The sequence below is a fragment of the Heptranchias perlo genome, chromosome 8 (genome assembly GCF_035084215.1).
Source record: "Heptranchias perlo isolate sHepPer1 chromosome 8, sHepPer1.hap1, whole genome shotgun sequence".
Classification (NCBI taxonomy): domain Eukaryota; kingdom Metazoa; phylum Chordata; class Chondrichthyes; order Hexanchiformes; family Hexanchidae; genus Heptranchias; species Heptranchias perlo.
Genome location: NC_090332.1, coordinates 8,588,815 through 8,605,314, shown reverse-complemented (window position 1 = coordinate 8,605,314; position 16,500 = coordinate 8,588,815). Strand labels below are relative to the sequence as shown.

The 16,500-nt window shown below is 42.6% G+C and overlaps 1 protein-coding gene across 1 annotated transcript in view; it reads left to right on the top strand.

Moving 5' to 3' along the window:
• The first annotated feature begins 629 nt into the window (after nt 1-629).
• LOC137324383 (melatonin receptor type 1A) overlaps nt 630-16,500 on the top strand; it is a 32,527-nt gene continuing 16,656 nt past the window's right edge. Inside the window, exons 1-2 of the mRNA XM_067988608.1 lie at nt 630-1,354; nt 3,255-3,415. Coding sequence (XP_067844709.1) covers nt 1,165-1,354; nt 3,255-3,415 — 351 coding nt within the window. The 5' untranslated portion in view covers nt 630-1,164. The remainder of the gene's footprint in view (nt 1,355-3,254; nt 3,416-16,500) is intronic.

Genomic DNA, 16,500 nt, shown 5'->3' with positions numbered 1-16,500 from the left:
CCTTTACGTCGCTCTTTAAAACCTATCTCTTTGACCAAGCTTTTGGTCGCCTGTCATAATATCTCTTTATGTGGCCCGGTGTATAAATTTTTATCTGATTACACTCCTTGTATGAAGAGCCTTGGGACTTCTTACCACATTAAAGGCGTTAAATAAATACAGGTTGGTGTTGTTGGAGAAGTTTTGTTCCTCTCTGCCCCCTTTTTTCCCCCCTAGTTCTGTACTTGCTTACAGGCGGTTCATCTCTAACATCTTCCAGTTTTGATGAAAAGGTCATCCACCTGAGACTTTAACTCTGTTTCTCCCTCTCTCTCTCTGCACATACTGCCTGACCTGCTGAGTGTCTACAGCATTCCCTGCTTTTATTGTTGATAATAAGTGCTGTGGATTCTCTTTGGTCACCCCCCCGCCCCCCACCCCCCCCATCAGCCCAGCCTCACTTGACAGTGAGTGACGGCGGTGGGCGGAGCGGGGTGGGTTGCTGGATCCAATCCTTTGCCTTGTACCCAACACTTTTTGGTACCAATGAGCAGTGGGTAGGGATGGGAGGGGAGGGAAGGGTGGGCGATGTGTGACCAACAGGCAGGGCGGAGTCAGGTGCATCGCAGAAGCTGCAGGTTGGGGATTGTGGAACGAATGAGAGAGAGAAAAAAAAAGAAGAAAAAATCCCCCCACCCCCGCCCCCCAAAGACTTAAAGGAATCGGGGATGGAGCCGCAGCACAGGGCAGGGCACCAGAGCCAAGTTGGACAGAGACAAGTAACTTAACTCCCCCTTCCAGTTTGGTCGGGATTCATGCAGCATCTCTCCTTTCCAACTCAGTGAGATTGGGATTTTTAAAACAAGAATATTTAATTTAAAAAAAAAATAGCCAAGAATTTAGCAGAGATCATCGCGGGCATGGGATTTGCCTTCGTAATGTTTCGCTTTTCTTTTTTGTTAATCGTGTGGTGATTCAGTGCCGCTTTGTAGCACCGCCTGAGCTGGATCTGTAGACACCGCCCCGAGATCATCACCATCATCATTCTTGAATCTTCATCTTCTGCCGCTCCGCTCCCGTTCGTTGCGGCGCTCCCGGCGGCTCCCCCCGGCCATGGAAGCGGAGCGGGGCTCGCACTTGGCCGCTTCGGAGGAAGGGATCGGCCGGCGCCGCTGACACCGTACCATGGATCCCTCTTTCCCTTCCCTCCTCGCCAACCTGTCGTCCGCCGGCGGGACGGGGCAGACCCCCGGCAGCCGCTGGTCACCTCCTCCCAGCGCTTCCACGCCCGTGTCCGGCGTCGGCGCTCCGTCCTTCCCGGTCGAGATCTTGCTGGAGACCATCATGGTCCTGATGTGTGTAGCGGCGATTACAGGTCGGTCATCAGCAACTTCTTCGCTCGTTCCTTGTGCTTGCGTGCAGTTAGATACAAAACCTGGTGTGCATATGTGTCGCCCAGGTAGATGGACATCAATTTAAAAAAAAAACAGGGGCTGAGCTCTCGGAGCTTTATTACTGGGTTCAACTGGACATTGGGATTAGACTGTCGCAGGTTAACATCTTGCAATAGTTTGTTATGAAAGGCTGGCAACAATAAACCACACACACACACACACACAAACACACCATAATCAGTGTACAAGACACTTTAACCTGTGTCTTTGCAGATATGCAGACATAAAACTGTCCCAATCAAAATATTCAAAGCTATGGAGTTTGCAAAAAAAAAAAACCCTGAAATAATAATAATAGCAGGATTTTAATATTAGATGTCATTTGAAAAGGAATTAGTTAAATTACTGGACCTCAAATAGCCTCGTTTCGTAAATCCTCCTTTCAAAAGAGCTTTAAACGGAAATGTTTTGGGGGTCGGGTTTTCTTAATCGTTATTATATAATTCAGTCGCGATTTTATTGTCTATTTGATGACTTTTCCCCTAAAGGTTTCAATGCTGTTATTTTGAACGAACCCCTTCAGCTGTGCATGTCAGGATAACACAGGGTTCTCAGTCCGATCCCCTGTGTTCATTTCATTTGATGCTCATTTTATTCGATGAAGGAAAAAAAAATTTAATCATTTGCTAAAATAGGAATTTTTGAGATGTATTTTTGGATGTTTTCCTTTTCCAAATGGCTGCGGTGTTCCCCGACCTTCGCTATTATATGGCGGAACTTGTCCCAAGACCTCCCCTCCCCGTACATCTCTATTCCCCAAACCCCCTTATACAGATCTAGTCCCCAGACCCCCCTTGTACAGGACTAGCCCCCCGCTCCCCACCTCTTATACAGGTCTAGTCCCCAGACCCCCCCTTTACCATATCCAGTCCCCAGTCCCCCCTTGTACAGGACTAGCCCCCCGCCCCCCACCTCTTATACAGGTCTAGTCCCCAGTCCCCCCCTTTACCATATCTAGTCCCCAGTCCCCCCTTGTACAGGACTAGCCCCCCGCCCCCCCACCTCTTATACAGGTCTAGTCCCCAGACCCCCCTTGTACAGGTCTAGTCCCCAGACCCCCCCCTTGTACTGGTCTAGTCCCCAGACCCCCCCCCCCCGTACTGGTCTAGTCCCTAGACCCCCCCCTGTACTGGTCTAGTCCCCAGACCCCCCTCCTCTTGTACAGGTCTAGACCCCAGACCCCCCCCCCCACCTTGTACAGGTCTAGTCCCCAGATCCCCCCTTGTGCAGGTCTAGTCCCCAGACCCACCCCCTTGTACAGGTCTAGTCCCCAGACTTCCCCCCGCCCCCTCGGCTTGCACAGATCTATTCCCCAGACCCTCCTTGCACAGGTCTAGTCCCCAGACCCTCCTTGCACAGGTCTAGTCCCCAGACCCTCCTTGCACAGGTCTAGTCCCCAGACCCTCCTTGCACAGGTCTAGTCCCCAGACCCTCCTTGCACAGGTCTAGTCCCCAGACCCTCCTTGCACAGGTCTAGTCCCCAGACCCTCCTTGCACAGGTCTAGTCCCCAGACCTTCCTTGCACAGGTCTAGTCCCCGGACCCCCGCCTTGTACAGGTCTAGTCCCTAGACCCCCCTTATTCAGGACTAGTCCTCAGACCGCCCCTAGTACTGGTACAGCCTCCGCCCCATCTTTGTTCACTGCTGTACATTAGATGGAGGGCTCCACTGTTGTTCTTTATGAAGTCAGTCCGGCCCGGTTTGAGAGTAATGATTCAGCCTTGATCCCGAATCCCAGAGGGTTTCGTTATCCGTATGTCTCGCTGCCTTTAAATTGTTGAATTATTTTGTTGTTAGGATTTGGTATTTTTGTCATTGTAGGCAATGTCCTGGTGATCGCGATTATCGCTGTTACTAAACACTTCCACTCGGTCACCTCGGTCTTTCTGGTCAATCTGGCGGTCAGTGACTGTTTGGTGGGACTCGGAGTCATGCCCTTCGTTGCCATGTCTGTGTTTTACCAGGATTGGAACAGATACAATGTGAGTGTTGTTTTGAAATTCCAGCTGTATGGTATGAGCGTTTTGCTTCCAATGATTTATTATCAATCTAGAAATGAAATAATTCCCACGGCTGAAAAGATGAATTTCTGCTCCATCCAAAGAAAAATTGGAGCTGTAGTCAACCTTTGGAGGACAACGGTGGAGGCGATAAGGCCACCAGTAACATAAAGCCATTAAAGACAATACTAACTCAGGAATAACCTTTGTACTAACACTGATCACAACTCCAGGATAACTTTTATACTAACTTTAATTATAACATGTGGAAAACCTTTCTACTAACTAACAATAACATACAGATAGTCTTTTTGCTAATACTGACTCTTAACAGTCAGATAATCGTTGTACTAATGCTAATCATAACACACATAACCTTTCAACAAACACTATCTGTAATGCACTGATAACCTTTCTATTAACACTAACACAGATAACCTTTCTACTAACACTAACTAACACAGATAACCTTTCTACTAACACAAACTAACACACAGATGAGCTTTCCATTAACTGTAATTGTAACAACAGCAACTTGCATTTATATAGCATCTTTAATGTAGTAAAACATCCCAAGGTGCTTCACAAGAGCGATTATCAGACAAAATTTGACACCAAGCCACATAAGGAGATATTAGGACAGGTGACCAAAAGCTTGGTCAAAGAGGTAGATTTTAAGGAGCGTCTTAAAAGTGGAGAGAGAGATAGAGAGGCGGAGAGGATTAGGGAGGGAATTCCAGAGCTTAGTGCCTAGTCAGCTGAAGGAACGGCCACCAGTGGTGGAACAAAGAAAATCGGGGATGCGCAAGAGGCCAAAATTGGAGGAGTGCAGAGATCTCGTCGGGTTGTGGAGCTGGAGGAGGTTACAGAGAGAGGGAGGGGCTAAGTTGATGAAACCAGACTCAGCCCTGCATTCTAAACATAACGCATGTGCAGAATTCTTGGAAGTGAGAATTACATCTTAAAACACCTAAAACTCTGAATCCTTTTGAAAACAACCCTGATTGGGAATTATTCCAGTTTATTTCGAGAATGTTCCAAAATGTTTCAGAACAGATGCTAAAATTCCTGATTTCTGCTCATTGGAAATCTGCATTCAAGGTGCTGGGTAACCTAGAGAGTTCTTGAACAGAGTGAACATGGGTAATATTAGGACAACAGGAGATATTAGGACATATACCCAGATTTTAAAATTTAATTTTAAAGAAAGAATTTTTTAAAAAACCTATGTTAATACTCTTTTCTTATCAGCTTTTTTTTGTAGGACTCTTCAATTAATTCCCCAAAATATAATGTTGGAGTTGGGCATTGTAATGATATCATAATAATCAACATAAGAACATAAGAAATAGGAGCAGGAGTAAGCCATACGGCCCCTCGAGCCTGCTCCACCATTCAGTCAGATCATGGCTGATCTTCGACCTCAACTCCACTTTCTCGACCGATCCCCATTTCCCTTGATTCCCCTAGAGTCCAAAAATCTATCGATCTCAGCCTTGAATATACTCAATGCCTGAGCATCCACAGCCCTCTGGGGTAGAGAATTCCAAAGATTCACCACCCTCTGAGTGAAGAAATTTCTCCTCATCTCAGTCCTAAATCGCCCATCCCTTATCCTGAGACTATGCCCCCTAGTTCAAGGCCACTGCTTTGTGGTTTTACAGAAAGACAGATGGAATTGCAGAATTTAAGCCACAGAGTGCTGGTAAAGTATCGAGAATTCCAAGTAATAAAAACAAAATTTGGACTCATTTAGTCACTGTAAACTAATCCTCCAGATTATAAATGGACAGAATACAAACTCTAGAACACCTGTCGAATCTTGTAGACCCAGGCAATAAAGATGAAAGCTAACTTATTTGATCACCATAAACCAGTCACGATTCTTTTAAATTATTGCCTTTGAGGAGATACTCACTTCATGAAAGAACTGAGATTTGTAATACTAAGTCATTGTTTAAATGCCAGTTTTCATAACTTTGCATTTAAGGTAATCAGGATATGTTTCCAAGAAATTGCTGTCTGATTTGTGAAACCAGAACCACTTATTTTAAAGTCCCCAATGTGTTTGCTAAATAAAGAATGTGGCAGAATCAAATTAGCGTTTTTTATAGCTGTTCTGCAGTAGAGATTGCAGTGCAGTAACTGGGTGCTGACAGGCAGCACTCACAGGGTCTATTACTGATCACTGTTCCCATTCACTGAGGATTTCAAAACATGACTAGTAAAAGAAAGGAAGGCTTGCATTTATATAGCGCCTTTCATGACCTGAGGATGCCCCAAAGCGCTTTGCAGCCATTAAAGTTGAAGTTTAGAAGTGTAGTCACTGTTGTAATGTAGGGAACTAGATGTATACTTTAAAAAAAAATTGTCTCATTCATAGAGAAAGAAAGCCTTGTATGTATATAATACACTATCATGTTTTTCAGAAACATCGCAAATGAACTCGTTTGTATATGAAATGTAGTAACTTGTCACATTGGCAAATCTGTGTGTGTCCGGATCATAAAACAGCAATGGGATGAATAATCACTTAATCTATTTTTATTTGTGGGGTGCAGAATGGTGATCCATTTATTCCCATTGCAATTGGAATATGTTAAATTCTAACAGAAAAGAATGAGGGGAATATTTTTGAGAGTATAGTTGTATACTTGATTTTCCCGTATGTTTCAGATGTTGCTAGGCATACTTGTCCACTTTAACCTTCGTCTTCACATGGTTACAGAGTGGAAGAATGCGGCTGTAGGTATTTCTGCGATAATTTAAAATTCTGTTCCACCTATTGTGTTTGTAGCTGGGTTCACTTATGAGGACAGGTTGCATAGACTTGGCTTGTATTCCCTTAAGTATAGAAGATTAAGGGGAATTGAGGCGTTTAAGATGATTAAAGGGGTTGATAGGGGAGATAGAGAGAAACTATTTCCTCTGGTGGGGAAGTTCAGAGCAAGGGGGCATAACCTTAAAATTAGAACTAGGCCGTTCAGGGGTGATGTCAGGAAGCACTTCCTTACACAAAGGGTTAGTGGAAATCTGGAACTCTCTCCCCCAAAAAGCTGTTGAGGCTGGGGGTCAATTGAAAATTTCAAAACAGAGATTGTTAGATTTTTGTTAGGTAAGGGTATTAAGGGATATGGAACCAAGGCGGGTAAATGGAGTCAAGGTACAGATCAGCCATGATCTAATTGAATGGCAGAACAGGCTCAAGGGGCTGAGTGGCCTACCCCTGTTCCTATGTTCCTAGTTTGGTGAGGGAGTATTTCATTATCATTTTTCTCAGATCTACCAGCTGTGCAGTACATTTTTTTTTTAAGTGTTGAGCATTCTGCTCAGTACTCGTCCTTTACTGTGTCTCGTGATTCACCTCACACTCTCCTCCCCCTCTACAGGAAGTGTCTATGTTATAATCACAAATTAAGGGCTCCTTAAAAAATTGGATCGAACAGGGAGGTGAAAAAGACCACTAGTGATCAGTCTGATAATAGGCAGAAAACACGTGGTAGGAAGTGGGTGCTGCTTCAAGGCGATCCAAGGGTAGTGCATTCCCTTGTGTGTTTTACTGAGCAAATGGCAGACTTAACACAGCATCATAGTGGAACCTCTAGAATTGGCCACTACACTTCAAAAGAAACATACATGCATTGCAAAGGGTACAGAGGAGAGCTCCAAAAATGATTCCAAATATAAAAGGGATGAGGAAAGATTAGAGAAGCTTATACTGTGCCGTTTAGAGAGAAGAACATTGAAGGGGGGGGGGAGGGTCTCATTGAGGTATAGCAGGTATCCATAATCCAGAATATTATTTCAAGATAAGGCAGGCCAGGGGACATCAACTTAAATTAGCCAAATGTAAATTTGAAACAGGTATTAGGAAAAATATCTTACCCATTATACATCGCCCCCAATTTTCATTTCCATCGACTTGAATAGTTCGATATCAGACGTTTTACACTATTGCCCAAGGTCAAAATTACCCCCCTTTATCATTCATGAGGTGCAGAATTTTAATATAATTTTTAAAACTCAAAACATAAATCTGCTTTTTATTTTTTTAGACGTATGGCATAATAGGAACATAATCGTGTTGAGCCATTATTTATTTTCACAAGGATCAGTTCTTTATTTGAGGAATAAATTTGAATTGATTTTCAATACAGTGTTAGAAATAACACTGTGAGGGAGATACAACTGCCCCCTTTTGGGTTCAAGCTACAGCATTAACATCGGGAACTGTAACATTCAGTAACCTCAACTTTACTCCCTGGAAATCAAACAAATACAAATAAAACAAACTGGAAAAAGGAAAATAAATAGGCATCACTCAACTCCGACTAGGAGGGGTTACCCCACTCCCAAAGTCCTTTAACAAAATCAAGTTCCTTTTACCCCTTTGAATGGAGCTCTAAGATCTGATAAGTGGCTAAGTTGTTCCGATCTATCTGAATGTGTTAGAACTTGCAAAGATGAGAGGAGTTTGATCTGGTATCATTAAAATCACGCCAAACCTTCTTAAAAGAGATCACCATAGACAGGGGCACTAGAGAATGTAAATTGTCAGCATCAGCAAGTCGTTATTATTTCTGCCACTGAGCTGGTGAAGCAGATGAATGAATTAAAAGTTAAGCAGCTGCAGGCAAATAACAATTCTCAGACAAAGCCTCACTGGTTTCATTTAAAGACACAAGTTGCAACTTGATAGTTGCACCTGAGATTCCAGTGGAATATGTTGAAGATATTGCAATGTAATAAAAGGGAGTGCATTATTCTTTCATTGAAGCACTGTCTTCCTGTCAGCTAACTTTAACTATCCTGGTCTATCATAATATAATAATCTTGTTTAAAAATGTTTTATTTGTGGTGATACTCATTTATTTAAATAAAGCCTGATCACTCCAGGAAGTAATTTGTTTTGATATATTAATACTGGTGAATCACAAGCTAAATAACTTTGTAGAGAGGCTGTAACTAATCTATGACTTACGTCAAGAAGGAAGTAGAAAGAGAGAAGGAAGAAGAAGACAGATGATAAAGAAGGGGGTTTATGGGAGTTCTACGACGTAACCATTAGCCACCGTAACACTGCTGAGCACTCTACTGATTTCATTGTGTAGCTCTTTACTAAGGAACACCTTGCACTGTGCCATGAGATGTTCACTTATACTCCATGGGGCTTGTTTCTCTGCCTTCACCTCCAAAAGAGGCACCATAACTTTAGGTACGGATTGATCGTCTTCCATGTTTTATGGCCAATTCTCCCTAATGAAGTAGTTTATCTCTCTGAGATTCCTTTCTCTCTGAGGAAAGTTAGTGTCCATCTGTCCTTTGCAACTGTTAAAAACATTTTCTTTTGTTGCAGACAAGGTGGCAGATAGGAGCGTTGTTTTGCAGTGGTACTCGCGATGAGGCCCTGGAGCCACTTTTAGCCCACCCTCACTTATGGCCCTCAGTAGCATTGTGCTGCTTTGGCTATATCTGGCTCTTCATCCACTGCTCGCCAACTCTGGGGATGGTAACTTGATGGAGAGATTCGGATTACGGCTCTCATCAAAATGTCAATGGGTAACCCTGTTCTATGGCCTCCCACAGACCAAGCCATGTAGACATGGGGGCTTCAGTCGGATGTCTTCAGGATTCCTTATAAAAAGTCTATTAAAGTTTGCTAGCAACCATAAACTTTTAGAGCATCCCTAATAGTACATTCACCTGTGGAGCACAACCAGCAGAAATCAAAGGAGCTACTTACCACACTTTGCAAGTGACCCAGGGTATACTAAATCCTATAGTTCTATTCAGCACCTTCACCTGCAATTACTCCTCCATCTCCTTCCCACTATTCGGTGGTCTATAGTATACACCAAGCAGCGTAACAGCTCCTTCTCTGCTCCTTAAATCTAACCAAACAGATTCTGTCTTTGAACCCTGAAGCACATCATCCCTTTCCGGGGCTGTAACAGCTGATCAATACTGCCACCCCCTCCCTTTTTTCCTTCCCTATTCCTCCCGAATACATTGAAGTTAGGAATGTTAAGTTCCCATTCCTGCCCTTGTTTGAGCCAGGTCTCCGTTATTATCAAGACCTGAAGTTGTAACAGACAGGAAGTGCACAGAGAGGCAACATTTTTATAACATTTCTTATAGATCTATATAAAACAAGATAGATATTGTCACTTAAATAATTCAGGGGTTGATTCCCTTCCTCCACTCTCTCTTGAGTCAGCTGGAGCGATCGACAAGGTGGTATCAATCCCTCTACCATGTGCTGCTAGGGAAACAGGGTCAGACGGTGGGTATGTGAAACTCTCATTTGCTCAGCTCCCTGGCATTTTTATTCACCAGACAGTTGGTGGCAGAATCACAAGATGAACAATTCCATCACCAACGACTCTGAATTGGCGCACATGTAGTTCCATTAATACATTCTCACGTAGCAAAAAATAATTTAAAGCTAGTCGACAGGTACAGAAAGCAATCAGAAAGGCTAATGGAATGTTGGCCTTTATCTTAAGGGGGCTGGATTACAAAGGGGAGGAAGTGATGCTTCAGTTGTACAGAATCTTTGTCAGACCCCATCTGGAGTGCTGCGTTCAGTTTTGGGCACCGCACCTCAGGAAGGATATATTGGCCTTCGAGGGGGTACAACGCAGATTCACCAGAATGATACGGGCTTAGAGGGTTAAATTATGCGGACAGGTTGCAGAAACTTGGCTTGTATTCCCTTGAGTATAGAAGATTGAGGGGTGATCTGATCGAGGTGTTTAAAATGTTAAAAGGATTCGATAGGGTAGATATGGTACAAACTATTTCCTCTGATGGGGGAATCGAGAATGAGGGGACATAATACTAAAATTAGAGCTAGGCCATTCAGCAAAGAAATCAGGAAGCACTTTTTGCACACAAAGGGTAATAGAAATCTGGAATTCTCCACCCAAAAGGCTGTGGATGCTGGAGGACAATTGGAGGTTTCAAGACTGAGATCGATAGGTTTTTGTTAGGTAAGGGCGTCAAGGGATTATGGAGCAAAGGTGGGTCAATGGAGTTGAGGAGAGATCTAATTGAATGGCAGAGCAGGCCTGAGGAGCTGAATGGCCTACTCCTGTTCCTAAAAAAAAAACCCATGTAACTTGGCGGGCAGCCTGCAGGAAATGATTGTTGAAGATCAAACTGCCCCAGAACCTTCCGCTGCCCCCGAGAGTGAGACGGAAATGCCGGCCAGACGGAGCAGTCGTCTGAGGAAAAAGCCCTGAAAACCAGAGGATGCATCGGGTATTTACTTGTCAGCAGAAATTCTGGTGACTGAGTGTGAAACTGATTTAAAATGTTGCAATATTTCTGTGGCTTTGTGTGTGTTTGTGTGGTTGGAAAAGATTGCAGTTTAAGTTAGTGTCGTATGTGCTGGAGTTTGGTTCAAGTCTTGACAATCCAGGGGAGAGGTTTGTGTCTTGTATCTGCTCAGTAAAGTTCTTAGTACTGAAATAGGAGATTAGTGTAGTCAGTAGCAGATGATATAAACTCAAAAAGGCACAAGGAGGCACTGAGGAGAGAGCAAGGCGTACAGAAAGAGCTTGCATTTATATAGCAACTTTCACGACCTCAGGATGTCCCGAAGTACTTTTGATGAACCTTTATAAAACACTGGTTCGGCCACAACTGGGGTATTGTGTCCAGTTCTGGGCACCGCACTTTAGGAAGGATGTGAAGGCCTTAGGGAGGGTGCAGAAGAGATTTACTAGAATAATTCCAGGGATGAGGGACTTTAGTTATGTGGATAGACTGGAGGAGCTGGGGTGGTTCTCCAATAGAGAAAGTTCTGAGGGGATGTGATAGAGGCGTTCAAAATCATGAAGGGTCTAGACAGAGTAGATAGAGAGAAACTGTTCCCATTGGCGGAAGGGCCAAGAACCAGAGGGTATAGATTACGGTGATTGGCAAAAGAACCAAAGGTGACATGAGGAAAAACTGTTTTACACAGCGAGTGGTTAGGATCTGGAATGCACTGCCCGAGGGGGTGGTGGAGGCAGATTCAATCGTGGCCTTCAAAAGGGAACTGGATAAGTACTTGAAAGGAAAAAACTTGCCGAGCTAAGGTGGGGGAGTGGGACTAGCTGGATTGCTTTTGCACAGAGCTGGCACGGACTCGATGGGCCGAATGGCCTCCTTCCGTGCTGTGACCTTTCTATGATTCTATATAGTTCCATGGTTCCTTCGAAAGTTGAACCTATGGGCTTTGTAGGGACAACTTATCAGGGTGATGAAACCACTAAAGCTGTGAATTGTTTCAATTGTATGACAAAACAAATTAGATGAATGAGGAAGGTTTCCCCAGGGTTCTTGGTGGAACAAAATCGTAAATCCGTTTATAAAGAAAGGGTTTTACAGTTTTGTCGCACATGGTACTAGGGTTGCCAACTCTGGCTGGACATATCCCTGGAGGTGTCATCACATGATCTCCTGCCTCCAACCGCCATTGGTTGTCCAATACATCCATCCTCACTGTATCCCGCCTTCCCAAACCAATCGGAAAGAAAATAGACTCTTCCTTACCCGATTGGATGATTCTTGACTGTCAGTCAAACAGTCTTTTTCCCCCATGTCCAATATTTTTAGAACTAGTGAACAAAAATGTTCAAAGAAAATGTTTTTAAAGACACAATTTTTTTATTGCCCCTGTTATTTTTCTCCTGTGTTGCTCACGGCAGTGACCAGGAGATTAGTCTTTAATTCCCGTCAACAGCATACAATATCTAACTCCTCCTGCCCCTTCCACCACCCCCCCCTCCTACCCTCCCCCCCCCATATGATTTCCCTGTTTCTTGGTATTGAAAAAATAAAATTCTAACTCCTACACATCTTATTGTCAGTGAGGACAGTTCGAGAGGCTGATCCTTCTATAGAGGTGATCAATAAATTCTGAAGAACACAAGGGAGAGTCAGGTTTTTACAGAGGGTTCATATTTTGCCTTTGTCCTTGCTCTTTTTCCTGAAAGGCACACAAACAGCTGCTTATGTCTCACTGAGTCTGTCAGTGTATTTGTGAAACGGTGAGAACCTATAAAGCTGAGGTGGTTTTCTTTGCTGTTTTTAAGAAATATTCTATTTTTAATAGTAGCATCTTTTTTGAACTTGTAATGATTTCAAAAAATATTATATGTAATGATTAATATATATAATGGTTTATATACTATATATGTAATGATTAATATTATATGTAATTAATATATATAATGATTTATATAATATATGTAATGATTTATACAATATATATGTAATGATTAATATATTTATATATATATATATATATATATATATAATGATGAATATCTTAATACATATGTGTAATGATTAATATATATTATGAATGTGTGTAATGATTAATATATGTAATGATTTATATAATATATATGTAATGATTAATATATATTACACAGAATATATAGCACAGAAAAAGGCCATTCGGCCCAACAGGTCCATGCCGGTGTTTATGCTCCACATGAGCCTCCTCCCACCCTTCTTCATCTAACCCCATCAACATAACCTTCTATTCCTTTCTCCCTCATGTGTTTATCGAGCTTCCCCTTAAATGCATCTACACTATTCGCCTCAACTACTTGTGGTAGCAAGTTCCACATTCTAACCACTCTCTGGGTAAAGAAGTTTCTCCTGAATTCCCTATTGGATTTATTAGTGATTGTCTTATATTTATGGCCACTGGTTCTAGTCTCCCCCACAAGTGGAAACATCTTCTCTACATCTACCCTGTCAAACTGTTTCATAATCTTAAAGACTTGTAACAGGTCACCCCTCAGTCTTCCCTTTTCTAGAACTGATAGGTATAATCTCTCAGTTCTGGTATCATCCTAGTAAATATTTTTTTGTACCTTCTCCAAAGCCTCTATATCCTTTTTATAATATGGAGACCAGAACTGTGTACAGTACTTCAAGTGTGGTCTAACCAAGGTTCTATACAAGTTTAACATAACTTCCCTGCTTTTCAATTCTATCCCTTTAGAAATGAACTCCAGTGCTTGGTTTGCTTTTTCTATGCCGTACTAACCTGTCTTGATTTGTGTATGTGTACCCCCAGATCCCTCTGCTCCTCTACCCCTTTTAGACTCTTATTTTCCAAGGAGTATATGGCTTCCTTATTCTTCCCACCAAAATGTACCACCTCACACTTATCTATATTGAAATTCATTTACCAATTACACGCCCATTCTGCTGTTGTCAGGAAATTACTGGAGTCCATAATTAAGGATTGAGTGACTGAGCACCTTGAAAATTTTTAGCTGATCAGAGAGAGCCAGCATGGATTTGTAATGGGTCTGACAAACCTGATTGAATTTTTTGAAGCGGTAACTAAAGTAGTGGACAGGGGAATGTCTATGGATGTTGTTTATATGGACTTCCAGAAGGCATTCGATAAATTCCCTCATAAGAGACTGTTAGCTAAAGTTGAAGCTCATGGAATTGAGAGCAAATTATTGACCTGGTTAGGAAATTGGCTGAACGACAGGAGACAGAGAGTAGGGATAATGGGCAGGTACTCAAATTGGCAGGATGTAACTAGTGGTGTCCCACAGGGATCTGTGTTGGGGCCTCAACTATTCACTGTATTTATTAATGACTTAAATGACGGGATAGAGAGCCACAATGACACAAAGATAGGCAGCATTGTAAGCAGTGTAGATGGAAGTATAAAATTACAGAGATATTAATAGATTAATGAATGGGCAAAACTGTGGCAAATGGATTTCAATGTAGGCAAGTGTGAGGTCATTTTGGACCTAAAAAGGTTAGATCAGAATACTTTCTAAATGGTGAAAAGCTCAAAACAGTGGAGGTCCAAAGAGACTTAGGGGTCCATGTACATAGATCATTAAAATGTCATGGAGAGGTACAGAAGATAATCTAAAAGGCTAATGGAATGCTGGCCTTTATATCTAGAGGACTAGACTATAAGGGAGTAGAAGTTATGCTACAGCTATACAAAGCCCAGGTTAGACCACACTTGGAGGACTGTGTTCAGTTCTGGGCACCGCGCCTTAGGAAGGATATATTGGCCTTGGCAGTGTAGATTTACTAGAATGATACCTGGACTCCAAGGGTTAAATTACGAGGAGAGATTACACAAATTAGGGTTGCATTCCCTGCAATTTAGGAGATTAAGGGGTGATTTGATAGAAGTTTTCAAGATATTAAGGGGAACTGATAGGGGAGAGAGAGGGAAACTATTTCCGCTGGTTGGGGAGTCTAGGACTAGGGACATAGCCTAAAAATTAGAACCAGGACTTGCAGGAGTGACGTTAGGAAACACTTCTACACGCAAAGGGTAGTAGAAGTTTGGAACTCTCTTCTGCAAATGGCAGTTGATGCGAGTTCAATTGTTTATTTTAAATCTGAGATTGATAGATTTTTGTTAGCCCCATATCTCCTAATACCTTTGGTTAAGGAGGTATATGGAGTTAGGTTACAGATCAACCATGATCTCATTGAATGGCGGAACAGGCTCGAGGGGCTAACTGGCCTACTCCTGTTCCTATGTTCCTAATGTCTGCCTGTATTTTGTTGCAGTCCTCCTCAGTATTAACTATACCCCCCACTTTGGTGTCATCTGCAAATTTTGAAATTGTACTTCCAATTCCCGAGTCCAAATCATTTATGTAATTGGTGAACAACAGTGGTCCCAGCACCGATCCTTGTGGAACACCACTTCCCGCCTCTTGCCAGTCTGAGTAACTACCTTTAACCCCTACTCTCTGTTTTCTGTTTTGTAGTCAGCTTGCTATCCACTCTGCTACTTGTCACTGACTCCACATGCTCTATTCTATATATATGTAATTAATCTATATGTATGTAATGTTTAATGTGTGTATACACACACATGTATATACATAATACGTGTATATTTATCTATCATTAGGGGTTTACGTTGGTGGGTTTATAACTTACACACGGGCTTTTTAATGTCATGTTTAGAGAAGACATCAACATTGATTAAACTGTTCCTTAGAAAGGGCGATGTATGGTTTATCTAGTTAAGGAGATAGGTTAGTTATGTATAATATAAGAAAAGACCAGGACGGGGAGTGTAAACGGAGAGGAAGTCAATGCAGACGGGTGGAGACTGGTAATAAGACACCTGGCAGGAAACTGTAAGAAAAGTTCCTTGCAATAATGTCGTGCTGTTAGAATCTTGTGTCTGTGTCTCTTTTAATCGAATCCTAATACAATACTGATGGTTATTCAGTGACCCCTGCTGGAAAATGCACATATGTGGAGGTTGGGTGAGGACAGGATTGGGCTGAGCTGGAGTGCCCACTGTGAGTAGCCTATCAACACATCTTTGCTTTATTTTTGTTGGGGCGGGTTTTGGTGAGTGATTAATTGATCTTGCACCATTTCTTTTAATGTATAGAGTCGTTAGAGCATGGATTGAGACCATTTTTAAAGAGAAGAGTAGGTAAACATCTGAAGCTGAGGAAGGTTCGGGGCTATGGAGAGAGAGTGGGGCAGTGGGGAGCTGGCTTTGGATTGTTCAAGCCACTACATAGCATAGACACCGTGGGCCAAATGGCCTCCTTCTGTGCTGTAAGCTGCTATTATGCAAGTGAATCAACAGGATAGAAGGGATTGAGACAAATTCTCTCTCTCTCTGTTTCTATCCCTGTTAATTGTGTGCATTAAGTCATTTGGAAAATGTTTCATAGAGTTACAAAAAAGCCTACAGCAAAGAAACAGGCCATTCGGCCCAACTGGTCTATGCCAGCGTCCATGATCCACATGGGCCTCCTCCCACCCCTCTTCATCTAAGCCTATCAGCATATCAGTGACGAGTTTTGACAACACTGATGTGAAGGACAGATTCTGTCTCTCAGGATTTCTGGTTCTTAACACAAGAAGAATCATCGTTCAACGTATTTCACCCAACTGGGGCCACGGATGGTCAGTTAGTTCCGATCCTACATGGATTGTGGAAAAAGTAGTAGAATGGTGGCCATAAACCTTTTAGAGAAACTTGGCCATTTTGATTGTCTCCATGCAAACAGCGGAAGCTAAAGAAACATCTGCTG